The 26,638-nt window shown below is 42.5% G+C and overlaps 2 protein-coding genes and 1 long non-coding RNA gene across 3 annotated transcripts in view; 1 reads left to right on the forward strand and 2 right to left on the reverse strand.

Annotated features, from left to right (window-relative positions):
- Nucleotides 1-26,576, forward strand: part of Gm31035 (predicted gene, 31035) — an 89,637-nt gene extending 63,061 nt beyond the window's left edge. The window contains exons 3-4 of the mRNA XM_011244828.2: nucleotides 23,612-23,802; nucleotides 26,493-26,576. Of these exons, the coding sequence (XP_011243130.1) occupies nucleotides 23,612-23,764 (153 nt within the window). The 3' untranslated portion in view covers nucleotides 23,765-23,802; nucleotides 26,493-26,576. The remainder of the gene's footprint in view (nucleotides 1-23,611; nucleotides 23,803-26,492) is intronic.
- On the reverse strand, nucleotides 8,058-15,397 carry Gm6676 (predicted gene 6676). Its single transcript, XM_011244827.1, has 5 exons — nucleotides 15,201-15,397; nucleotides 14,305-14,467; nucleotides 13,213-13,344; nucleotides 12,356-12,539; nucleotides 8,058-8,172 (listed from the first exon to the last, which is right to left on the reverse strand). The coding sequence occupies exons 1-5, from the start codon at nucleotides 15,328-15,330 to the stop codon at nucleotides 8,164-8,166; spliced, it is 618 nt and encodes a 205-aa protein (XP_011243129.1). The 5' UTR covers nucleotides 15,331-15,397; the 3' UTR covers nucleotides 8,058-8,163.
- Gm41092 lies at nucleotides 18,389-26,530 on the reverse strand. The gene is made up of 2 exons (XR_874174.1): nucleotides 26,444-26,530; nucleotides 18,389-18,450 (listed from the first exon to the last, which is right to left on the reverse strand). It is a non-coding gene; the product is annotated as a predicted gene, 41092 (long non-coding RNA).
- Nucleotides 26,577-26,638: the final 62 nt, after the last annotated feature.

Raw genomic sequence — 26,638 nt, forward strand, 5'->3', positions numbered from 1 at the left:
ATCAAGTTTTCATTTTGTGTTTGGATTAATGGTTTGAATCTAAGTGGATTTTAGTTTTAGGATAGTTTGTTTCTTCTTATGAAATTGATATTCATTTTTACCCTGAAATATAAATCCTTCTTTAAATCTGAAAATGTTTTTTGGGTTTGGGGGTGGATTTTAATTAATCACTTTATTTGTTTACATTTCAAATGATATCCCCCTTTAACTGTCCACAACCACCCCCACCCAACCCTCTATCTACTGCCTCATCTTTGCCTATATGAGGGTGATCCCCCACTCCCCCACCCAGTCCCACCCTTCCTCTAGCATCCCCCAACCCTGGGTCATCAAACCTACACAGGACCAAGGGCCTCTCATCCCACTAATGCCGAACAAGGCCATCCTCTGCTACATATGTATCTGGAGCCATGGATCCCTCCATGTATACTCTTTGGTTGATGGTTTAGTCTCTTGGAGCACAGGGTGGTCCAGTTAGTTGATATTGCTCTTCCTATGGGGATGCAACCCCCTTCAGCTCCTTCAGTCCTTCCCCTAGCTCTTTCACTGGTATCCTCATGCTCAGTTAGATGGTTGCCTATGAGTATCTGCATTTGTATTGGTCAGGGGACAGCAACACCAGACTCCTGTCAGCAAGTGCATCTTGGCATCAGCAATAGTGTCTGGGTTTGGTGTCTCCAGATAACTAATATCAACAACCGGCAAATGGGACCTCAAAAAATTGCAAAACCTTTTGTATGACAAAGAACCCTGTCAATGAAACCCAATGGCAACCAACAGATTGGGAAAAGATCTTTACCAATCCTATATGCTATCAAAGGCTAATATCCAGTCTATACAAAGAACTCAAGAAGAACTCCAGAGAACCAAATAACCCTATTAAAAATGGGGTACAGAGCTAAACAGAGAATTCTCAACTGAGGAATACTGAATGACCATGAAGCACCTAAAGAAATGTTCAACATCCCTCGTCACCAGGGAAATGCCAAACCACACAACCCTGAGATTCTACCTCACACCAGTCAGAATGGCTAAGATCAAAAACTCAGGTGACAGCAGATGCTGGCGAAGATACGGAGAAAGAGGAGCACTCCTCCATTGCTGGTGGGACTGAAAGCTGGTCAAAACACTTCTGAAATCAATCTGGCGATTCCTCAGAAATTTGTAAATAGATCTACCTGAAGACCCAGCTATACCACTAATAGAAATGTACCCAAAACATACCCCAACATATAACCAGGGCACATGCTCCACTATGTTTATAGCAGCCTGATTTATAATAGCCAGAAGCTGGAAACAACCCAGATGTCCCTCAAGAGAAGACTGAAAATGTTTTAAATTCAACTGTTACTTATCTTCATTCCTGTTCCATGCAATTTTCTCTATTTTGAGTTTCTATAACTAGATTTGACACAGAGATTTTATACTATTCTCCAAATCTCGATCTTTCTTTCACCGTTCTCCTCTTTGGTGTTGTTGTTGTTGTTGTTGTTGTTGCTGGTGATGGTAATGGTGATGATGATGATGATTTGTTTTGTTTTGTTTTGTTTTGTTTGTGTAGTTGTGTGTTTTGCTAGTCTTGGGTAATTTTCTCTGATATATTACGAATTCCCTAATTTTGTTTGCAACAATGTTCAGTTGCCAGTGCTGATTTCTTGTCCTTTTGAGGTAAGGTTTAGCTATGTAGTTCTGGTGATTGGCCTACCAGTCTCTACAGAGATGGGACTGGCTTCAAACTTGTAGTAATCTTCCTGTCTCTTTTTAGCCTGCTTCTTAATTTCTTAATATGACCACTGTCTTCTCATTTGTTAATCTCCCTACAACTTTCATCTCATTCTTTTAAAAAGCTGTTAGGTCTTTTTTAATATACTTTGTTTTTTATTTATCTTTTAAACCTGTGTGTGAGCATGGGTGGGTGGGCATGTATGTACAACAGGATCTTTCTACATAGGCCTGGCTACCCTGCCACTTGTTGACAGGGTTAGGGTTAGGATTAGGCCTCAGATTCACAGATATCCACCTGCCCCTGCCTCCCAAATGCTAGAACTAAAGGCATGTGTTACCAAGCCTAGCATCTCATTAACCATTTTAAGCACTTTTATTTAGAAATATTTCTTTTACTTATAGTTGCCTGAATAAATTCTCCCATTTGTGCACATATGAGCCCCATTTGTGTCAGCTTGCTTTCTTGCATGCTTAGTAGTGTTTTGCCTGGCAGTTCTCCTCAGTGACCTTGTTTGCTTTAGTTTGGAGGGTTTTTGTTTTGTTTTGTTTTTGGTTGTTTGGTTTGGTTTTTGTTGTTGTTTGCCTTTTTGCAGGGGTGAGGGTAGGGAATAAAGCTTGCATCCTGGAGGTGTCTACCCAAAAGGGTTTGCTCTGGATTTTCCCAGTAGCCACCAGATTTTCTTGTCTGACTAGTTTGTAGTCCTTAATGCTTTGAGACTCAGGACTCTGAGTACATGCAGGGCTTCTTAGGAATCTGCAGCTCCAAGGCCAGGCTCTCACTTGTTCTAGCATGCTGGCTTCCCAGTATTGAATGGAACTTTGTACACCCAAAATCAGGTGTCCCAAGATTTATTCTGAGATAGAAAGAGAGATATACTCACACTGTACTTTGAAGTCTCAGAAGTCGCATAGCATCACTGTCACAAATGAGTCACTTGAACCTGTCATAAATCCTTACCTAGACTAAGAGGGCCAGAACATACACCCTTCAAAAAAAACCTTGTCAAACGAGCATGTGGATTAGATATGTATACATGACTATAAGTATATAGGAACAATCTGTCACAATGCACTCTGTACTTGATAAGTTTTGACATTCATGCTCCAGGCAACCAGTGTCCATTTTTTCCATGCTCATCAGTGTGGGCTATTTCTTCCCTCTAAGGCAGACCCTGGAGACCACGGTGAAGGCAGTCCCCCAGAATAGAGGCATGTGTATCTCCCATTCAAACAACAAAAAACAGTAGTTTCTACCTTTCCAGCCAGACTTCAGTGGAACGTGTTGGAGACGAACACTTTCCCACAGAAATAAACTGATAAAGACTCTAAAGTGAGGACTGCCCTTGAGGGAGGCTCACAAGTAGATTGCATTTCAGTATTGATAATACATCTGACGCAAGGAAGGAGAACTCTGGTCTCAGTCCCACTTTATGAAGCCCCTGTGGAGCTCGCAATGAAGGAACAGCTATGCTTTAGGTGTGTGGGCGAGTATCATTCCTATGGTGCTTCATAGAGTACAATGGAGCTTTTCCTTTTTTCTTCTTTCTTCACAGGTGCTGAGATTGCAGGCGTGTAGCCATGCCCATCCCACATGCACTGTTACTTCCAGCTCATAACTCAAGGTGTAAATTCTACAAATGACCTTATTTTTTTGTTGTCCTCATCTCACCTAATTATCAAGAGAAAAAAAAAACTAAATGTCATTTTAAAATGAAAGACAGATTTTTTTTAAAGCACAATATAGGGGTGGTGAGATGGCTCAGTGGGTAAAGGCATGGGCCACACAAGCCTAATGATGTCAGTTAAATAGATCACTAAATGCACATAAATGTGGAAGGAGAGAACTAAGGCTACAAAGTTGTCCCCTGACCCCCACATGTACAGGATAGCATGTTCTTCTGCTAACACACACACATTAAAAATAGTAAAAAAAATTGTTATTATTAAAAATAAAAAACTGTTAAATATTTTATCTCCCTAAAGCCCAATGTGTAAAAAGTGTGCATATGATAAAATAAGAATTTTTGAATTGGTAGGTTATGTCTCAACATGGCTACTGGTTATTAATGTGCAACAGGATTCCATAATTGCATGTATTTTTTCCTTCCTTTTGGCTAAAGTATGGTAAGATCATGTATTTTTTTTCTCCGCACAGTTGTTGTTGCTTATAAGAGAAGAAAATGATTAATAATTACAAATGATTCCTCTAACAAAGAGATCAGTATAGAAAACTATGAAAAAGTATTCCATGACTGCTGGGTGAGGTTGTTAACGATGCAGAGAAAAGAACAAACCAACATGAGGTCTGCTTTCCACAGAGAGAGGATGAAACAATTGAGTCTAAAATAAATATAAATTGTGACAGATTTAGTTGTAGTTCAAGAAATGGCACGTTCAGTGCAGGAGAGTCAGCTATAGGTTAAGAGCACTGGCTGTCTTCCAGGGGACCCAAGTTGGGTTCCTAGCACTCACACAATGGCTAACATTCATCTGCAACTCCAATTTCAGAGGATCTGACACCCTCTTCTGGCCTCTACGCATACAGCAAATTCATGGTGCAAAGACATATACTGTGGGCAAAATGCTCATACACCTAAAATAAACTTGAAAATAAATATGTTTTCTTTTAAAGAAATAGAAAACATGAGGTTCCCTCCAAATGTGCAGGGGAAACGCCAGGGGCAGCATGGGAAAGCTAGCTCTTATGATCCCCTGAGAATACTTCTAGCAGAGCCCCTCTATACAGTGATAGGACCCAGTCACTTCAGATTCCAGCTTAGAGCTCCAAAGCCAAGACAGGCAGTTGCCAAGAATCAACCCAGGTGCTCTCGGAAACAATAATTCTGTGATTAATCTCTTGGAATCAACTCTGGAGAATAATCACAGAAGGAACCTGAAGGCAGCTGTAGGTGACTCAGTAGCCAGCATGACATCTACCAGGGAGGCAGGAATCCAGGAGACTAGAGAGGGCCTTTGAAACTTAAGGGCTGGGGAAGGCACTTCAGGAAAGGTCCCCAAGCAGTCCTGGGCTGCATAGTAATGGCAGTGGAAATGGAAGACACAGCTCAACATTGGCAACTGTCCCTTAGGGGGACTTCTACTCACTGAAAAATGAGACTCTTAACTTACACCACAAAAGAGAAATTCAGTACAAGTCTGTACGAAACATAAATGGAGTTTACTGAGAACGACTGTGTGGGGGGATGGGGGGGTAGTAGTTGTACACATCATGGGGCCTTCTTGGTTATTTGCTACTACTATGGAGAGAAAGCATGACCAAGGCAACGTATAGAAGAAGGCGTCTACTGGGGCTCCTGGGTGCAGAGGGCTAGTCCATGACTCTTATGGTGGGGAGCATGGCAGCAGACAGGCATCATAATGGAGTGGTAGCTGAGAGTTTACAACTGATCCACAGGCAGGAGACAGGGAATGTTATGGGCTTTTGAAACTCCTCCATTAGGCTACACCTCTTAATCCTTCCCAAATGTATGGGGGCTATTTGCATTCAGACCTCCACAGTGCCCATGGACTGCTCAAGAGAGAAGTTGTCAAAGTCACATCTAAGTGTCTTAACAATAAACTCTCTCTCTCTCTCTCTCTCTCTCTCTCTCTCTCTCTCTCTCTCTCCCTCTCTCTGAGAACACACACACACTGTATTGTTGATCTCACACCTACCCATTTCCCTGTAGCCATACTAGTCCCAAACTTGTTATGAAGCTGAAGACATTGACTTACCTGTCTCCATCCCCCTGAGTTCATGCTAGGGAAGTACTCTACCAACTGAACAAATGCTTATAAAACAAACTTTTGTTTTGTTTTGTTTTGTTTTTGTTTTGTTTTGTTTTGTTTTGGAGATAGCATGATGTAGCTCATGGTGGCCCTGGAGTTGTAATTTTCACACCTTTCCTGAGTCTTGGGATATCAGTAATGTTCCATCACGTCTGACTTAAAGAACTTCTCTTTAGTACATGAGGTTACTGTTGTGTCTAGCCAGCAGATCACAACATGGGTTAGCCTGGAAAGGCATTTTGGAAACCTGGAAGAGAAGAGGGGCTAGGTGGCGAGATAAAGAAATGTAGCTAAGACAGTCATTCTGATCAAAGCTCAATTTTACTGTTCCACACGCAATTATAAAGCAGGGGAAGGGAGCCCCTATTCCTGCCAATTAATCTTGGGTTGCAATAGCAGAGTGACAATGTGCAGGGCTCTGAACAGCAAAGCAGCAGGTTCCAGCAGTGGGCATGGCAGAATGATTGAGCGGGAAGCTCCACCCCTGAGCAAGCAGGTTTCAGGTTGGTGGAGGGGAGACTACAGGTTACAAAGTGGTATGTCAGGTATGTTGTCTGTGTTTAAAGACAGATAAAAGATGCATAGGCCAGAAAAGGTCAAAGGGATTCATAATGTACTTAGGTTACAGTGTCAGCGCCTGTTTGGTGTGCCTGTATACCTGTGTGTGGATGCATGTGTACAAATTTGTGTTCAAATTTGTGCTGAGGCAGGAGGACATCTCATATCCATCCAGAGACTTCACCTGGGGATCCATCCCATAAACAACCACAAAAACCAGACACTACAACTGATGCCAACAAGAAATTGCTGACAGGAGCCTGATATATCTGTCTACTGAGAGGCTCTGCCACTGCCTGACCAATACAGCAGTAGATGTTCACAGCCATCTATTGGTCAGAGCACAGGGTCCCCAGTGAAGGAGCTAGAGAAAGGAACTATGGAGCTGAAGGGTTTGCAGCCCCATAGGAGGAACAACAATATGAACTAACCAGTACCTCCAGAGATCCCTGGGACTAAACCACCAGCCAAAGAAAACACATGGTGAAACTCATGGATCTAGCTAAATATGTAGTAGAGGAAGGCCTGGTTGGTCATCACCGGGAGGAGATCCTTGGTCCTGTGAAGGTTCTGTGCCCCAGTAAAGGGGAATGCCAGGGCTAGGAAGAGGGAGTAGGTGGGTTGGGAAGCAGGGGTTGGGGGTAGGAAAAAGGGGATCTTCAGAGGGGAAACTAGGAAAGGATTTAACATTTGAAATGTAAGTAAAGAAAATATCAAACAAAAAAGGCATTTGTTAGGACTTTATAGGATGATAACTAGTTACAATCTTCATCGTTTTTGAATGATGTCTTTTGGCAGACACAGGTGAATCATAAAGTAATAAAATAAACTTTGAAGGACCCACAGAGAACCCTGTCCCCAAAAAGATTGTGGAATTTATTATCTCTACTTGCAGTTTCCAGTGATTGTATATTTGAGGGAACGCAGAAGCATACACTGCTGTGTTTTCTGACAGCTTTTTATTCCCTTAGACTATGCTTTGATTTAATGAGAGCTATTACAGAAATACTGATGTATTTGCCATTAATGCGTTCAACACCATCATCCACAGTATTTTCACAGTAGCTAAATATTTGACAACAAGGATGCAGCATGGGTAAGTTTTCCAACATTAAGTTCCTATCCAGAGAGTTAGACACACTCTCCACACTGAATGTATGATGGACTTTGTAGTTCAGTCTGGCTGTGAAGAAACTATGGAGCCCAGGTCCCATGAAGAATGCAGAGATCCATCTGGGTCTGATATCTGTGGGATTTCATGATCACAAGTGAAATAACAAGGATCTTAAGAGTAAAGAGTTGGAGATCATTGTGTTAGTCCTAAGAATAAATACAATGTACTCAATTGTAACTGAAAGCTGACAGTCAGTGTGTACTCTGTTTAGCCTTACCAAAATATCAAATTAATTACAAGAACAAATAAACAACCAATAAATAACAAAACTTCAAATGAAAACAAGAAAAACCAAGTAACTAAACTAATCATAACTCAAACCAAAATCAAAGCACAAAAATTGTGCAAAGCAAAATTCTTAGTCTGCTCATTTTGTAGCACAGCCTTACAGCCTGTGGCTGTCCTTGGCAACTTAGCAGAAAAGCAGTTCCTGGAGGTAACAATCTTTGCAGGAGAAATTTAAGCAACACTCTCCTTTTGGAGTGTGGGTCTGAAGGATATGGCCTCCCAAGTCAAAGCAGAACACATGTTGTAAACTTGGATCCAAGTTTTTACAATTTTGTTGACTGATCTCCATGTAATTATTGATGATGACCCATCACGAAAAGATAAATTTAAACTCTCAGATTCTTCCAGGATGCCCAGCAGCTCTTGATGTGTCTCAGCATTTCTCTAAGTCCCTTTAAATGTGCACTCTTCCTGGGCCAGAGGCTAGATGAAATTAAGGCCTGTTCATACCCAAGAAACCAAAATAAAGGAGGAGCATGCAGCCCATTACAGCCATGGTTATTAGGGATGAGAGGCAACAGTGGTGTATTTCCTGTGCACACGCAGTGCTCTTCCTCCAGCACTTCTCTTTGAGGGAGATCATGTCCTGGTCTGTGCCATTTTCCAGTTTCTGTTAGACTGTTTCACACTTAGGGAAGCTAGAAAAGAAAAGGCCTGGTAAGCATTTGTCAATTCAGCTGTCCTTCCCAGAAGAGCTCTATTCAGCTGGTGAATCCAACATACCTTTCAGCTGAGATCATACCGTGCATCCCAAGTGTCATAGAACACCTGAGCTTGGAAATGTTTCTCACCTTTTAAAGACTGCTAGAATCGGAACTGTCAGCTACACATTATACTGGAGTTCTAAAAAACACCACATTTCCCCAGTTGTGCAGGTATATTTTACTTAGCAATAACATTGTAGCAATGTCTGAATATGAGTTCAAGAGAGATGCAAGCAACCTAGAAACCATGTGGATTCCTTATGAGGTGCGAGCGTGCCCTGAACTGAAGTGAAGGCTATGATTATTGTTCCAGTGCAGGAACCTCACAGGGTTCCTCTTGTCAATCCCTCTATCTGCAAATAACCAGAGACACCATACAACACAAAACCCATGGGTACTTCATAGGTCGCAGTATCTGCAAAACTTTGCTAAATAAAAATATTCAAAAGGCCTTGCACTGAACCTTAAAAGTGATGGTCATGAAGAAACAGAAAAACACCCCTGTGACTATTGTAGGTTACACCCTCAAACGCACATAATATTTGTATTTATGCAATACAAGCATATTGTACTGCAGTGACCTGTTTAGTTTCCCGGTTAATACTAATATAAAAATCTCCCAGGACACTTTGGAGGCATAAAAACAAATCTTGAATGGGAAAGATACTTAGTGGGCATAGCATATAGGCAGCTCAATCAGTGATATGCTTTCCACTCATATACCAGTCTGGGATTCAGGGTTCTTGTCCTATTATCCAATCTGGCTCAGCAAGTTCCCAAGGCTGTGTAGAATAGGTTTGTTTCCTAGCCTAGGGTCACATGTTGGTGATGGACCAGTCTCTTGTTGTTGCTCATTGTTTCAGACTTGTCCCAAAGTAAACAGTTTCTTCCAATAGGATCTCCCTTTTCCATCACCTGACTGACTTGGTTTCTAAAGGTATGAGCCCAGAGTAATAGGAACTGTCTATAACCAGGATGCAAAGGAATATTTTTCTCCCTAGAATGTGACTGTGTCAGAGCTATTTTGAGTAGGATAAGGCTGACAATTTGAAGGACAAAAGCTTGCATGGATTATCACACACTGAGTTCATGGAAGGGCTGCACCACATAGGGCCTTTTCATCCTTCAGCAGATGCACATCAGGATAGCTTCTCCTTCAGGGCTGCTCTGAGGACCACTACAACCCTGAACGCCCTAAACTCTGTGGATAACTCCTCCTTGTTCTGGAAGCACTGGGTCAAAGTGGACTTCTTTTCCACTTTCTGAACATGGCCTCTAACAGACATAAGCAATTTTATACTACCAGAACTGTCTGAAGGTCCTCATTTCTCCCAACCCCCACTAAGGCTGATTTTAACTCTGAGAAAATGATGTTGAAGAACAGTCATGCTAAATGCTACACAGATAAGATATTGTGAGTACTTTAGATTATCAAGACCCTCAATGGGCTCCTGTACAAGGCCTGGTTTGCTCCACAGCTATGGGAATTCTCCTGGGTGCAAGTTCAGCTCCAAGCAACTCAATCTCTCAATGAGTAAAATCCAAGACAAACTACAAGGGAAAGCTTTACTGAGCAGAGGTAGCAGGAAATGCAATGGTGGCAGGCAATGAGGAAAACAACCTGGAATGCTTAAAAGACACAGTGAGCCACCTGACCTCCCAGTGGTCCTTCACAATTCACCAAGAGCAGAAAAGGGACATAAACACATGGATTTTATACAGCAATGTCCTCCTTACCTCCATATACCATAACTCTTACATTTCCCCTAAAAATTTCAATGAGAATCAATTGTTTTGTCTCGAGTTATTAAAAATCTGACCCTACAACAATATTTGTGTCCTTTTTTTCTTTGCAGTTAGGTGAGCATGCAGAATAATTGGACTGCTGTATTTGATATTTCATAGGTTCAAACTAAAACCTCAGAGTGCATTTGTCATTAAATTTGGCCTCTAGAGACACACACAGCTGTATTTATGCACAATCAAACACACACGAACACACACAAACACATTTGTATATAAAAGCACCCATATCACAAACACAAAATTACCTTATATTAAGCAAACACACAACCTTAGTATAAACAAGCTCAGGCAAAGGTGGTCAAAACACACACAGACAAACACACACACCATACAAAAGAAACACAAACATAAACAGGACACAATACACACACAGAGACACACAAACACAAATCAATGAAAATATTACTGTTGCCCAGCACATTTCCTGTTGCATGAGCACCTACTAGGACCTCTGATGTGTACGTGTGTAAGGTTCTTAGACTCAGGCAGTCTTTGCGGCCCTCATCTGTAATTAACTCCTCTTCAGAAACTTTTTTCATGCAGATACTTTCTGGTCCTACAAGGAAGTTACAAGCTCTGCACAGATAACCTGGACAACACAATACCAAATTCCCAAGAAAGAGATTCCTAAGAAAAGCCCACAGCAAGCCCCATGTTGGTTCCTTGGTAGCATCAGAGGAAGACAGTGACTTTTGGTCACTACCCAGGAACTTTTCCACCTATTACAATTCATGTGATATTAAATCTTCCTCAATATCAGTCAGAAGAAAGCTGGTTGAATGATGTGCTGTGACCTTTATAAAATGCAGCACTGTGCCAACTATGAGGGGGAATCTAACCTGAAACAAAGCCATGCCCACTATATAGTTAGCAAAAACAATTTTAGCAGAGTTATGCAGGGTAGGATTCTGTGCATGTTCATGGTGGAGCCAATAAGACAAAACCAAGTTGCCCAGGGAGATAACTCTATGCAGGGAAAGTGAAGAAATCTAACACTTATTTTTAAAATAGCTGTGTTGTTTATCAATTTGTTAAAATAAATAAGAGAGGGGTGCTACCTGATAGTGGACAGAAGATGCAAAGACTACTGTACAGAACAGAACAGTAAATGTCACATTTATTGAGAGACCAAGGCTCAAAGAAGTAATATAGAGAATGACTGGACAATTCAGATGACATTGACTGGCCTCCCAACATACTGAGAGAGACACAGGTCGGAAAAGCCATGCATACACAAAAAGAAACACACAGACACACACACTCAAGCACACACAGACTTATTCACATAAAATCAAAACTGAGTAGAAAACAATGAGGTATCTGTTATGGTTCAGGACCAAGATAATTCAGACTATGCAGAGGAGTTGTTTCAAGGGAGACCCAATGACTCTGTGATTATTTATAGGAATAAAAGCCACTAGAGTTGCCGGTCATAGTGGCACACTCCTTTAATCCCAGCACTTGGGAGGCAGAGGCAGGCAGATTTATGAGTTTGAGGCCAGCCTGAACTACAGAGTGAGTTCCAGGACAGCCAGGGCTGCACAGAGAATCCCTGTCACAGGCGGTGGAAAAAAAACATCTAACCAAAAGCACTAGAGAACACTCTTCTTGGTCAGAATTGGGGGCATATATTAAGAAATTTTTTCATGACGCCTCAGATCTCACACCAAACCTGAGCCTGTGAGAAGCCTTTCTGTCATCTCTGGTCATCCAGCCAACTCCAGACTCTCAGGCCGGGAAAGACCACTCCAACAACACTGAAAGAAAATAGGACTGACAAGCTGCTACTCAGGCTCTGTAAATGTGAACCAAGATATATGAAGCCTGAAGAGACCATTTTGAGATAGAGGGGGAAAAGGGGGAATAGAAAAGCCGCCAAAAGACAGCAATGAAATCCACTTATTTGTCAATTACACTAGGTGTCATCCCTGCAAACTATTTCCTACCTAGAATCTCACAAGATCCCTGTAAAGCAAATGAGCTACAGGCCTTTACTTCTTCCTTCAAAGCTCTTGCTATTCTCAACAAGGGCTCCAACACAGCACCCTTCAAACTTAAGGCATGTAGAGTTGTGATGTGTAAACAACCTATCCCCCTTAGTGATTCTAGCAGAGCAGGAACATTTGCATGCCAAACATGCAGTTTCTTGAACCAGGCTACCTCCACAGAGAGTCCTGTAGATGATCACATAAACAAACACTTGGAGGAGACATAGGTGAGTGCCTGGAGAAGTTGGTGGACTGTGACATTGGATTGTCTATGTTTATGTTTAGACATGAGGGCAATCTGCCTCTGATACACATCATCCTACCTGCTGTTCCTTTGCACTTGAGGCACAGATGTTCTTGCTGGCCTCCTCACAGAACCTCTTTTCTTCCCCATGGGACACTTGCGTTCCAGCCTGCTCCACCAGCAGCTTTCTGTTCTCATTCAGTAATATCCTTACTTTTTCGTTGAGTTGAGTGCACTCACGGAGGAGGTGGTCCTCCTTAATGCTGATCCACAAAGAAAAATTGGTGATTCCCAGCCAGATTCCATTGGCTTGCCACTCCTACAAGTCCCATGATCCCTGCAAGGGCCCTGATCCCCAGAAAGCCCGAGAAGAGTCCACAATATACATAGCAGAACCAAACAAAGACAAGTCAAACCAAGATACCACCCATATTCCAGAGGATTCCACAACCTTCTGAAAACCCTGTCACCAAGAGTTTTCCCTATACATCACAGAAGAGGAAATGTTCCTCATGGTTGATTATAGGTCTGTGGTACCATAAAACCTTCAGCAGGGAGAGGGCTTATCCCCTCTGAGAGTTGTAGAAGACCCAAAAGGTGTATACTCTTTTCATTTTTGTCGGGAATCCTATATCTTTTAATCTGTGGTCAGAAACATAGAGGTTCAGGGTGTCTGGATATTCCCAGCATGATGGAAAAGTTTTCAATGTACAGGATCTTGAATTTGGAAGAATAAAGATTGGAGGGTCTTGGACACTCTTCACACTTAGGACGACTGTGTCCAAGAGGTACAAATCCAAGATCCTTGCCTCAAGGCAGGGTTCCTGGATAAAAAACAGATAGCATAGAACCAGAGCCCTTGCTTTTGTTCAAAGTCCTAAAAGGATAGAAGAATTCCTTGCCTAGTTCTGGGGATCAGTTGTGTCACTGACTCACCTGTAGGAATAGTTATCTTCTATCAGTTCCATGGAGTACTGCATGGAACCAATTATGGACTGGGTCATTTTATTCATATCCAACATTGTCTTCTCATGTTGTGATTTAATTATGTTGAATTCAGTGTTCATCCTGTGTTAGGGCATGACCCAAGAAGCAAATAATCTGCTGAATTAAGGATTCAATAATCATGTGCCAACAGGTTATGTCATGGACTACCAAGCCGAGTGCATGCCACATCCTGGCTCATTCACACTGGGTCCCCTTGGTGCTAATTAAACTTACTATCCTGGGTAGAGGACAGCAGAACCAGGGGACCAAATGGAGCTAGCTGACCTTCAAGGGCTTCCCGGACAAGCATGAAGGAATAGACTACTTCTATTACAATTTTCCACTACACTGTGCCACAGGCAAGGGTCCAGTAGATATCTGTAATGACTTTCCTCTTGTTTTTCAGGCAGGGATTATCATTCCTTGGTTCCTGTTGTTTTTTGAATTCCCAGAGGACACAACTAGTATTTAGAGGAGAAAGGCTTTATCACACCTCCTCCCCCAGTACATTCCTGTGTGACACCAAGGAAACACCAGGAGCAAACTTCCCTGGTGATCACTTTGGACCTCTATGGACTCAACACTATCAGGACCTGCAAACTGTGCTTCACACAAATCCCCAGACCCCATCAAAGGTCCCAGAGCCCCAGTCCTGAACAAAACACACACACATCTACATTCACACACACAGACACAATTAGAATGCCAAATAAATCCTGTGAGGTGCCATCTCTCAGAATATTATAAACAATATCAGAGTAAAGCCGTGATAGCCTGCAGGCATTGCATTCACACACTGAGAGACAGTAAGTGTGAGCAGGTCCGTCCAGCTGTTTAGAGCAACAATCAGATTGCAAGCACCCCAAGGTCAAGTACAAAAGAAGATGATAATAAACACACAGCACCTTGTTTATCCAACAATTAAACACCTGTCAGGGCTACCTAATTGAATGATGAGAGATGACACACTCCATTCATGGAAGGAAATTGGGTTAACAGATGGCAGAATACAGTCAATAGGGTACTGGTCATAATTCCTACCTGTAGTTTAAATCCTCATACATGTAAACATTCAGGATTTCACACATTTCCTTCCTCTCATTGCTGATCTTCCTTATATGCAATTTCAATTCTTCTACTTTATTTATATTTGATATCTGATTTGTGATGTTGGAATTTTGGGTTGAAGTATTTCTAGCAGACCCTGCAGATAGATAAACACAAATGAATTTGCATACTTGATGGCCCAGGGGCAGGGGAGACCATTCAGAGTCCCAAGAAGAAGATTGATGGAGAGAAAAGGTAAAGACGGGGTGAATACCTAAAAGAGCAGCAAAGCTATCTTCTAGCTGGTTTGCTAAGCTATGTTCCTCTTCCTAACCACCATTGTCAGACATATGCCACACTCCCTGTTACAGGCCCCCTTGCCCTGAAATCTATAAGCTGCCTCAAACATAAAGATATGGGGAACATTGTAGGTCATACCAGATGTGATGCAGGGAAATCCTGGAGTTCATAGTGCTTAGCACTATCAAGCCCTAATTAATCATGTGTCTTCAAATCCAAAGTGTCTGAGACCTCAACACATGACATGGCCAGGGGAGCATCCTTCTCTGTTCTTTTCATCAGAGACTCAAGTTACCTACAGTAATCTGGAAGATGAAGTGCTTCAACTCCCTTCCATGAAAGGATGCACTGTTATTCTCATAGTGCCCACTCCTGGCATTCTTTGCCACTCAAAATGAAATTAAATAGCTCCCAGAAAAGTAGCTGCAGGTTTGTCAATTCCTGGCTCTGTTAAACTAATGATCAGAAATTTTTGACTCTTTGTCTGACATTGACAAAGTCCAAGGCTTCAGCTTGTAAGACCTAATCCTGGAAGGCCCAGCTCAAGCCTACCTCTACCAGGAATTTCCCCAACCTTGCCCAGGACTCACTGTGCCTTCTCCAGAACAATTTCCTTCTTCCTTTTTCATGAGAAAGGATTCCCTCTTCCTTCTTTTTTGGTCTGGTCTCTCCTTCATCGCCATTCCCTTTCAGACATAGCCTGAGCAGCCTGGAAAACATTCCTGCTGGTGAACCCAGAGCAAACAGAAGGGATGAACCACAGGCAGTTCCTGTCACCACAACACAGGTGACAACACAGAGGATTCTAGTTCTATCCTAGATACAAGAGATTCTCCAAGGAAGGCATTACTGATGATGTCATTAGCAACTGCCATGATCTACCTGCTAACTAGTTCTGCCCAGCTTGGTCCTTTTCTGGGGTGCCTCTCCTGGAGCCTCTCATGGACCCGTGGGATCCCCTTTGGCAACCTCTCCTTCCAAAGCTGGAGAATTCTACTGCTTCATTAGATGTCATGTGCTTTTGAGGGAGAACGTTGGTTAGGACTCTGACATGCTTAAGAGATTTTGTTAATACCCAAATCTCTGGGGACTGTGGATGTAGTAGATGTTTCACAAAAATAAATATGCCATCTGAGACAATTCATGTGACATACACTCCAATTTCCCAGGGTTTTCCTGTCTCACAGAGGCAAATATCTTTTTTCTATATGTTTAATTGTATAAAACCTGGATAATATTTTCTAACTGTGCATTCCTTGATAGTGTGCATTTTTTACATATATATATATATCCATGGGTTTCACAAAATCTCTTGTTTACAATCCTATCTTTTACAAGGAAAACTCCCTTTTCTTTGAAACATAGGGGATCAACTCCAGGGCAAATATAAATGGTAAACTTGCTGTCCCATCTTCAAAACATTATCTTGCACATGGTCCTGTTCTCAAATACAACCAGACAGTTTAAGTGGGCATCAGAGAGCAAAGGTCATCCCGGACTTTACATTACTACATTGTAGCCTCATTGCAATAACTTCTCCAATATCTGTCTTCCAGAATTGAGAAGTTGAGCAATAAGGATGTTGCTAGTTTTACCGTGATACTGTACTCACAGCAAACATAAGACTCAGGAGGTAGGACAGGGAGTGCAATGGCCTGAGTTGAGATGAAACCTCAATTTTAATGTGTCTATAAGTTCAGGATGCTATCCCTTGGCATTATCATCTCTGGCTTCTGTGTTCTTATGCTGGGTCTGCTGAATCTGTGCTATAATGCCCGCTAACCTCACAGATAAAGAGTGAAAAATCATGTATGTCTTCTTTGGGAAACCATCTGAAATTCACTACCTTCTTGAGCCACACAATATCAATATGCAGAGCTCAAAAATCAAGGGGAGATAGGTGATAGCTTCAAAGTTGAGGGCTTTTTCTTCCAATTAGGGCACATATTTTTTTCAATGTCATTTTTCCTTTTCTCTTTCACTGAGGGTAGCTTGTGTGTTTGCTGGCCTAACGGGTCCTGGATCCAACAACAAGGGGCTCACTCTATACAGGATCAATTTTACCAAGAAAAGGATTGTTGCAGAATCATGCCATGGCACCAACAAGGTCAACCACACTGTCTTAGGTCCAGCTGACCTGGTATAGGACAGAAGACCTGAGCTATCTGGGGAAAGGAAGCAGCATGCAGTGTCACACAGCTCTCTCTGAGGCAACTGCTAGAACTAGAATAGGGATGTCTGTTTGTTTGTTTGTTTGTTTATTATTAATACATTAAAAAGTAGGGTAGAGTTGTTACATGGCTCTAATCCCAGCACTCAGAAGGTTTTTAAACAATTGTTTTTGTTAGTATTCATGTTGTTTCTATTGGTTTTGTTTTTAACTCTCCCAGCTATTTGCACTGGACCCAGAAAATTAAGCCCATGCTCTGTACAGTCCTATCACTCATTTTAATCAGTGATTTTACTCTTAGCAACCACTCCTCAGATGATCTAATTTCTCATTTTCAAATAAGTAAAACAGTCATAAAGACATTTGTTAACTTGTATGTTCTCATGTAACCAATTCATCATGACTGTAGTGTGGCATTCCAATCTTTGGAATACCCAAGCTTCTATTTTTGAAATGACAGGCCTCTGTGGAAGACTGCATTAGCTGGCAGAGGGCCTGGAATGGCTGCCACCTGAAGGCCAAGGCTGTCCCTCCAGTGTCTCTGGAACCTGAGGCAGAGCTCAGTCAACAACACAGGAACACTTGGCCACAGCTGGTTCAGTACTGTATTTTGGATGGGCCCTGAGACCTGGATGAACAGAGGTCTCTAGAGTCCTGGTGAAGGTGAGCAAAGACACTTAGACTTGAGGAGAATAATGGATCTTTGGGATGCATGTCTTTCTTTTTTATTTATCTTTGCTATGTTCATAGTTTATGTCAATAAAAAAGGCACCCTACTTTACAACATCTAGTCTCTCTGTGTGTTAAAGTGATTGTTATTGTATACACACTAGAATTACTAGAACAATACATTTTGTCCCATTTTGTTAAATAATTAAATATTTTTGTATTAATATCTTTTTACTTATTCACTTTACACTCTGCTTTTTGCCCCCTGAAACCCATATTCTTTCCCCAATATTGCTGTCTGCTTCTTTTCTGAAGGAATATGGAGCAGCTATCTCAGGTCATCCCTTCTCCTACCAAAGCTAAGTGACCCTGTCCTGGAGAAAGGTGCTGAGGGTGCTGGGAATGAATGATTTCTGCTTGGCTTTCTTCTTGCTCCACTTGGCTGTCTTTGAGCAGTTCTTGCAGAACTGTCCTTGAACTTGGTACTTCGTCCTGATGGTCCATATGAAGCACTTGTTTTATTAATGTTCTTGAGAGTATTTTTCCATCAAACCTACTCCCACTAGTATACTAACAATGACAAAGGAAATGAGATATGAGACATCTATTCCAGGAGTTTCCAATTGTTCTCAGACCAGCAGTAGAGAAACCCAAAAAGCTGGCAAAGGTAAGTGAGGTCACACAGGTACCTTAGAGCATACTGCTGCTTTCCTGCTGCTTTCCTAAAGAATGTTCTAGAGGATTATCATATCTAGACTCCCATAGATTCGTGTGCACTGGACACCAAAGGGCTCAACATACTTTGCTTTTGTCATGAGTTTGAGGCTCTTTCCTGCTTTCTCTTCCATTAGATTCAGTGGGGATTTGGCTGCACTGATGAATCTGCCTTTAGATTTAGCTTCAATAGCTGCTTGGCTGGACTTTTTGGTCCTTGAGTTCATAAGCCTTCTGCTTTGGTGTGGAAATTCTGGAGTTGCTTGAGACCATTCTGATCATCACCCCTAAAAGAGAGAGAAGCTTTGCATATTATCAGGTTTATTCTGGCCAAAATGCAGAAGAGTATATTTCTCTTGTCCTATTTTGAAAGGACAGCTGACTAACTCTCTGATGATTATTTTCTGGATGGAAAGACTTCCTATGCAATAGGTCTGCAATGTTAAAGACATATAGGTTAAAATACTCATAGATGTTTTTGTTTCACCAGTCAACCAAGGCATACTATGGTTTCTCTTCTCTCTTCTGTCTTCTCTCTCCTCTCTTCTTTCTCCTCTCTCCTCTCTTATCCCTTCTCTCTTCCATCTTCTCTCTTCTTCTCTCGTCTCTCTCCTCCCTCCTCCCTTCTCCCTTCTTCCCTTCTCCCTTCCCATATTCTCATTCTCTCTCTCTCTCTCTCTCTCTCTCTCTCTCTCTCTCTCTCTCTCTCTCTTTCTCTCTCTCTCTCTCTTTCTTTCTTTCTTCCTCTATCTCCCTCTCTCCCTCTCTCCTGATGGAGCCTAAACTTTGATGGCCTGATTTCTCCTATTCAGAGAGAAAAACAAAAGATTCCTTGGAGATTCATGTGGAAAAAAGGGATTTTCTGGGACTTCCTGCCATTCTCTCTGTGAGGGAGTGAAATTAAGTTAATCAGATACATTTGGATACATATTAGCTTTATTTAGCGTTAGTCTGGCTAAGTCTTGAGCCTAGAGGAGATACTTGCTAGCATAGTAAGTTTCTTGGTTTTCTTTCTTGCTAGCTTTGGAATATAGTCCAGTGTTAGTGAATATAGGCATAATTTAAATTTTAGCCCAAAAAGTATTTGGGGAATTGGGTGTGGTGCTGCACACCTGTATTCACAACAACTAGGTGAAGAAGGAGGGCCCAGATTCGGGAACCAGCATAAGCTACATATTGAGACTCTGGATCCAGAGACAGGAGAAGAAAAAATGGGGGCTGGGATGTAGATCTGGGACAGAGCATATGCCAGTGCAAGGCTTGCCCTAGCATCACTAAAGTAAATAAGTAAGGAGAATCAAAGTGTTTTGCTGTTGGGAATGAGCAGGTAGGAAGACATTTAGCAAAGCATTCCTTAATTGTGGGTGGGAGTGGGTAGCAGATAGCTAGTTACAATTCTAGCTCAGTTTAAAACTGTGGGAGTATTTACAAAATACCTTAAGTGGAGAGAGGCTTGACTATACTTCATTGCCTAAAATGGATTTTATTTTCAAATGGTTTTTAACCTGTTGGCATTAGCTGTTGGCAGTATACCAGTTAATAGTCCAGAATTAATGGACACTTAGGAAGGGAAGTGTTATAAAGCAAAAAGGCCACAATACAAGCTAGAGGTTGTACAGTTCCACTTTCTGCTTGGATGGCGAGAGTCTTTGGCTATGTGGGCTAGGACCACAGAAGTTCCTGTAATCGACAGCACTGTTGCTCACAGAATGGTTTTTTTTTTTTTTTTTTTTTTATCTGGGTATCAACTAAGAAAATTGACACAGGGCAAATTTTTTGAATGTGAAGTTCTGAGTATGGAATACAAATTGATTGCGGAGTCAGTTTCATATTGCTGCCAGGGCAGCCTTCCAGTCTGTGCTGGTTCCATCTGTAGTCCTTTGGCTCTACACTGATCAGGAACATGAGCCCTGCACCATGGCTTCTCAAGTACCCACTCATGGTTTTCAAGATATGACACATAACTATTAAGTTCTATCACAATTGAAGGTAAAACCGTAGGACATGGGATTATACACTTTAAGTGACTCATGATTCTGCTTGTGAGCAATTGATTAGTTCAGAATAATTGTAAGTACTAATAGAGTGTTCATAAAGTTTTAATCAGCTTTGATGTCTCTTGTACTTTGGAGGTGTGGTATGGCACCTTATTAGGGAGAAAACTGACTGGGGGTTCAGCTTTACTCCTTTCTGTTTAACCCTGACTGTAGCATCTATACACTGTATGGCAAAGACTCTTTCTTGCTTTTGTTTGTTTGTTTGTTTGTTTGAAACAATATCTTGCTGTGTAGCTCTTGCAGGCCTGTTACAATGTAACCCACACTGGCTTCCATTCTTGGCAGCACTCATACCTTAAACTCCAACATGTAAGCTTTCAACAAGATTAGTGATATGTTCTACATGGAAGTTTCATTGTATAGCCCAGGCTGGCCTCTGCCTCTGGAATTCTGTAACCAAAGGTGTGCTCTATAATGGCTCACCAATGGAGATCTCAAAGTAACAGTAATAAAAAGGAATTCGTGAGCAGCAGGGGAGAAATATTTGAAAATCTAAAACACTAAAGAAAGTCAAGGAACTTTTTATGAACCAAATGAGACAATGTGCTATGTATTTGAAATTGTAGTAGGCATTTTGAGAAATAGATTTTGATGCAGGAGACCTGCCATAAATTCCAAGTCAGATTGGGCCTGAGGTATGCTAGAGGACTCCCTCAAAACAAAGAAACACACTGAACAAAGAAAAGACAAGTGGATGTCCCTTAGGTCAGAGAACCACTGTGAAAGCTTTGAACTAGGAGAAGTAGTTAGTAGGTCAGATACTATTTTAAATTGGGGATTCCTTGAAAGTTTCTCAGAAGCCATGATCTTTCACCAGGGTTTTCCCCTGAGCTGCCTTTAGTGGGAAATGAGGCAGCTTTCCTTTCTTTGCCTACACAGTATTTCCACCCATCCTGGGTTTCCTCTACAGCTGCAGATGCTGTAGAGTTGCAGTCATTTACTTAGCAGGAACCAGCTTAGACTGGCTTTGCTTTTCAAAGTTACAGGCCTTAGGAGCTGGCTACTGAATTCTGTGTTGATCAGAGCGGGCTGCAAAGCTAGGTTTTTATAAGTAAGATACCTGCACTTTAAGGAATTAATTGCCTGGCTCCTGGATGTGAAGCTGTGCAATGTGTCTTTAAGCAATCAGCATCCTTTGAAAGAGTAATAAATGGAACCCGTATTCTTCACCAAATAGGCATGGGCCTTAGACCACCTTTCACTTCAGTCACCCTTGACTGGATTCTGGGACATGTTGCTATATAAAACCTGAAAGTACGGCTTTTGAGATGGCTCAATGGGGAAGGGCACTGACTGTTCTTCCAAAGGTCCTGAGTTCAAATCCCAGTAACCACATGGTGGCTCACAGCCATCCCTAACGAGATCTGACTTCCTCTTCTGATATGTCTGAAGACAGCTACAGTGTACTTACATATAATAAATAAATAAATCTTTAAAAAAACCTGAAAGTTTAATGTGTGGGTTGAAATACAGGATAGCTGCCAAAGTGACCTTTCACTCTATAGAGTGTGGGGAAGAGAACATTAGAATCATAATCACATTTTGGTCCCAGCTTGTGCCCTCTGTCTTCTTTACATTAAAAGGAAAAGTCTGAACTGGGTTAGGCCTTTTACTAGGGGTCTTTGTCTTGACTTGTCTGTGACCAAATAGTCAGACTAAGACAAAGGTCACTAAAAGGGCATTATTTAGGTTTTGGCGGTGTATGGGCCTTCTGTACTCTAGGCACTGATCTGGATCTCTGGCCAAGGCCATTTAATGCTATTGTATCTTAGAAAGTTCTCCGCAGTGTGTACTTGTAGGTACAGAAGTTCATATTATAGGGCCAGAAGGACTTTTGAAGTCCATTTCAGCCCATGTTTTCCCTCGCTAAAGGGAATAACTGAAGAACAAGAGAGGCTGTCTCTTGAGCCTTGTGTTTGAGAAACATGGCACCACTCTCTTGCTGAATGACCAAAAGGGATTTCCCTTTTTCAGTGTAGTTAAAATCTCTTAGAGCTGGCAGCAGATCATTGCTGGGCTTAAGGTTGCACCTGAAACCTGAAAGAATCAAAACCCCAAATCTTAGTTTCCAGGAATTTTCAAGGTCAAGGCTAAGTGACAAACTAGGGGAGGAACCTGAAGGGCTAAAAGAATTGATCTACTGAAGAGAGCACCCCCCCCCCCACCAAGTCGGTAGGGACTTCACCATTGGAAAATCACTAACAGCACTGTGAAGTTTTCTAAGGTGGACAGCAGGAAGCCTGTCCTTTTCCTACCCTCTCCCTCAGCCCCTCTTCCCCCACCTGTGAAGGATTTTGAGGTCAAATGTGCATTGTGCACTGCTGCTGCAAGGTAGCTCTTCCCTGTGGCTGTGCTGAAGCAGCTGGTCAGGGAAGCCTGGGAGCTGAGGCTCCAGCCTGTGGATTCTCTTTCCTCAGACTTTAGTCTGGACCAGGGAGTGGTGTTCTCTCCTGTGGGTGTGTGTATATATATTCTTTACTTTATACTTTGTTCACGTAGTTCGGTGCATTCTTCCAGGCATTCTGGATGGGCGCTTTAGCCTAGACATTTATTTCAGCATATTGTCATCTTGGGCTGCATGCATGTCCTCTCTTGTTTCTGAGTCCTCACCATGCCCTTCCCAGCTTCCTGTTAGCCAAAGGGAATCGCTCTTTCTGAACCAAAAGCTCTCAGAGCAGAGCTGAACCTCCCAGAAAATGCTCTTCTCTACCTAATGCGCCAGATGGGGGTGGGCCCGAAACTAAACAGCACTGTAGAGGTGGCCTAAAGGCCCGGAACCCCCAGGCAGAGGTGCGGAGGTAAGGTCCTAGCAATGGTGCTGAGTGAGGGTCCATGAGACCGAGTTCTTCTCCTGTGCAGAGGGAACTTTTACTTAGCTGGAATGGTACCTTGTGGTCCGAGTATGTGGAGGGATTCGGGGTTCAGAGAGCACCCCAGAACATAGGAGATAGCCCCATGTCCCCCTTTCCCTCAGGAGCTTTCTCCTCACTCCTGCTGCCTAGAACAAGGGGAGGAGGATCTCCTCTGCCTGGCCTGCTGCATCATGCCCCTGCCTATCTCTACTCTCCATTCCCTCTGAGCCCTCCAGACCCTAGGAGGAGTGAGAGGGAGGTCCTTCGAGGCGTATCTCGACATCTGTCATCTCAATCTGTTGCTGGTCATATCCTGGGTCAGCAACACCAGAACATCCCAAGGCTGGGTGCCCAGGCGTGAAGTGCACAGAGGACCCAAGAGGTCTAGGCAGGGGAGGCTTGTGATCCAGGGTCCCGGGTCCAGGGTGCTGCGCAGAGGGGATCATGGAAGATGGTGCTAGCTAGGAGCAGGGCTCAGACTTTCAGGCAGAGACCAGCAGCTGACCATAGCCCCTCGGGGCACTGCTGTGTCCCTGCAGGAATCAGAGAGGATGCCTGGGCCTGCAGCCAGCACCACCCTCAAGGCCTTGCAGGAGGAGCTGTCCCTGGGGCCAGAGAGTTTTCCACTGCTGCAGGACCTGGAGAGGATTCGTTCGAGAGTGAATCGGAGCATGAGGGGCCCCAGAAGCTGATCCGTAAAGTGTCCACCTCTGGACAGATGGGGACCAAGGTAAGGCTTGGCCGGGGACCTATGAGAGGGCTTTGGGCAGAGGGAATGCTCTGGGAGGTCTCTTCAATTGGTATCAGGAGGAGGGGTGCAGGGGCGCGGCCTGGATGGGGCGTTGCCTCGCACAGAGGACTGGAAAGTGCTCTAGAGATTCCTGAGTTGGGTTTAAGAGATATCTAGGGTGTGTTCTGGAACACTTGTCTAGCCATCATAACAATTGTCTTGGAGCACGGTTAAATCCGGGTGGCAAGTTCCAACTTAGGAAACTTAAAGGGAGTTTGGTTATTCACCCATGTGCTGCATGCTATGGAAGCCCTGTGGGAAGCTGTATTCTGCCAGCCACTGTGCTTTCCCACCCACAGCAAGATGCTTGAGCCTCTCAGTCAGTTTCTCTGGTGTGCTGTGCCCACAGGCTGCCTAGGCTTCTGTGTTGCAGGTTCCCTCAAAGTGTAGGGCTCAGACATCCATGGTGGTTCATCACAAGTTAACTTCTTTAGGGTATTTCAGGGTGTGGTAGTGCTTTTGTGGCATTTTTGTGCTGATTAATCTCAAAGTTGAGCTTTCCTTTAATAATGAAGTCAGAGGCTACTGGATGTTAAGGGACTTAGATATTCTAACGTTCTTATGATTTAGAAGTCTTCAACACGTAGTCTGTTGTTAGTGGAGGAGTTAAAACAAGATTTTGAGGAGGGAAATGATTAAATTAGTGGATGCTCCCTCTAGTAACAGATTTGCAAAAGCAATTCATCTACAGTCATTTCATGACAATTAGCTGCCTAAGGCTTATGGGAGTCTTACATGGAAACAGTTTGGATTAGTGTTTGTTTGAGCGTGTGCTGGCATCTAAAATTCAGTAGATGTATACATGACAATGACTTCAGTTACCAGAGTCAAAGGTTGCTTCAGCCATGTTTACTCAGACATCTTGGAACTACTGTTTAATGGAGACAGATTTGAATTTCATAGCATTTGTAATTTTTCTGAATTTTGATTTTTTTGAAAACTAAAGCTAACCATACTTTTAACTTGTGAAAACTTATTCAAACAAAACAAAACAAAACAAACAAACCAAAAAACCCAAAAACCTGGACAGGCATTGGTGGCACACGCCTTTAATCCCAGCACTCCTGAGGCAGAGGCAGGCAGATTTCTGCGTTCAAGACTGGTCTACAAAGTGAGTTTCAGGACAGCCAGGGCTATACAGAGAAACCCTGTCTCAGAAAAAAACAAAACAAAACAAAACAAACAAACAAACCTGAAAAAGTGAGTTAAAGAGAAAAATGGCAGGTTTCAAAAATGGCACATCATATACTTATATGCAATGGTCAAAATTCCATGCCTATTAATACCAATATCAGCTAGTAAGATTCATACCATTTGAAAAAAATTAGGGATGGTAGAAGTTGAACTGAGGAAGTAAGATTGAACAAAAAATTTGATAGAGGGCACTCTTAAGTTGTGGGCTTAATGAACTTGAAAGATTGTATTGTTTAATTTTTGGATAAAGCATGTTTATGAAGACTACAATAAATCTAAGAAAATGTTTTTGTTTGTTTGTTTTTTGTTGTTGTTGTTTTTTGAGACAGGGTTTCTCTGTATAGCCCTGGCTGTCCAGGAACTCACTTTGTAGACCAGGCTGGCCACAAACTCAGAAATCTGCCTGTCTCTAACTCCCGAGAGCTGGGATTAAAGGTATTTGGGTTTTTTATTGTTTTTTTGTTTTTTTTTGTTTTTTGTTCTTGTTTTGTTTTTTTGGTTGTTTGTTTGTTTTCTGTTTGACTTTCTGACAAACATTTGCCACGATTATGGCTAATTATCTAACTTTGGAATACTGCTTCTGATATTCATATCAGAATATCAGGAAATCTGCATTTTACACTGGCTCATATGTCAGTATTTATAAAAAATTGTTTTGTGCTCAAACATCTGAAGTCAGAGTATTAAGTTGCTAAGACTAATGGGCCTCTGCCTCACAGACCACCTCCTGCAGTCTAGGTTGTAACTTGTGCTGTGGTGCCCATCACTGTGGCACTCCAGGCTGTACCTTGTGCTGTGGTGCCCATCATGGTGGCTCTTAGCTCACATACTGCTCCTGAGGGGAGAAGGTGAGGTCTGTGGAGGAGGTAATTTAAGTAGAGCTACTAAAGGTAACAGTGGGTTCCTAGTCTTTGGGAATTATCCAGGTAAGAAGAGAAACACCCTTAGGAGAATGAAGATATTTCCTCATCTTCTCCCTAGGAGTATAAGGTGAGAGAGGCTTGAATAGAGGCACAGGCCCCAGATTTGGCTAAGGCTTAGTTGGTTTTGAGGCCTCACTAACAGTGTTTTCTCAGTCATCCTGAAGATACATCAAGACCCTCTAAGTATGATGGGTTAGGATTACTAATAGTGTGTTTAGTTCTGCATTCACACACTTATACATACAACATGCTTACATATACATGTGTAAATGTGCTCCTGATAGAGTAGTGTAGGTAGGCATATGGCCCATAGGTAAGTGTGTTGTTCATAGAACTTGAAAATATTTGAGGGGAGGAGCAAGGACTCGGTCTGTAAGGTGCTTGCTGTGTTAAGTGGAGGAACTGAGGCACATCCCCAATACTCATGTGTCTTTGTTGCCTTTTTGTTGCTGTGATAAAAATACCTTGACCAGGAGAGCTTATAGAAGATTGTTTTGGGGCTTTTACTTCCAGAAGCATAAGAGGTCATCCTGGTGTGGAGGCATGGCTGCATGAGGCAGGCATAGCAGTAGAAGCAGGAAGCTGCAGCATGATGCACTGAAGGCCTGGAACAGAGAGAGCCAACTGAGAGCAGTGTGAAGCTTTAAATTCCCAGACCC

Source organism: Mus musculus, chromosome 14, assembly GCF_000001635.26.
Source record: "Mus musculus strain C57BL/6J chromosome 14, GRCm38.p6 C57BL/6J".
Classification (NCBI taxonomy): domain Eukaryota; kingdom Metazoa; phylum Chordata; class Mammalia; order Rodentia; family Muridae; genus Mus; species Mus musculus.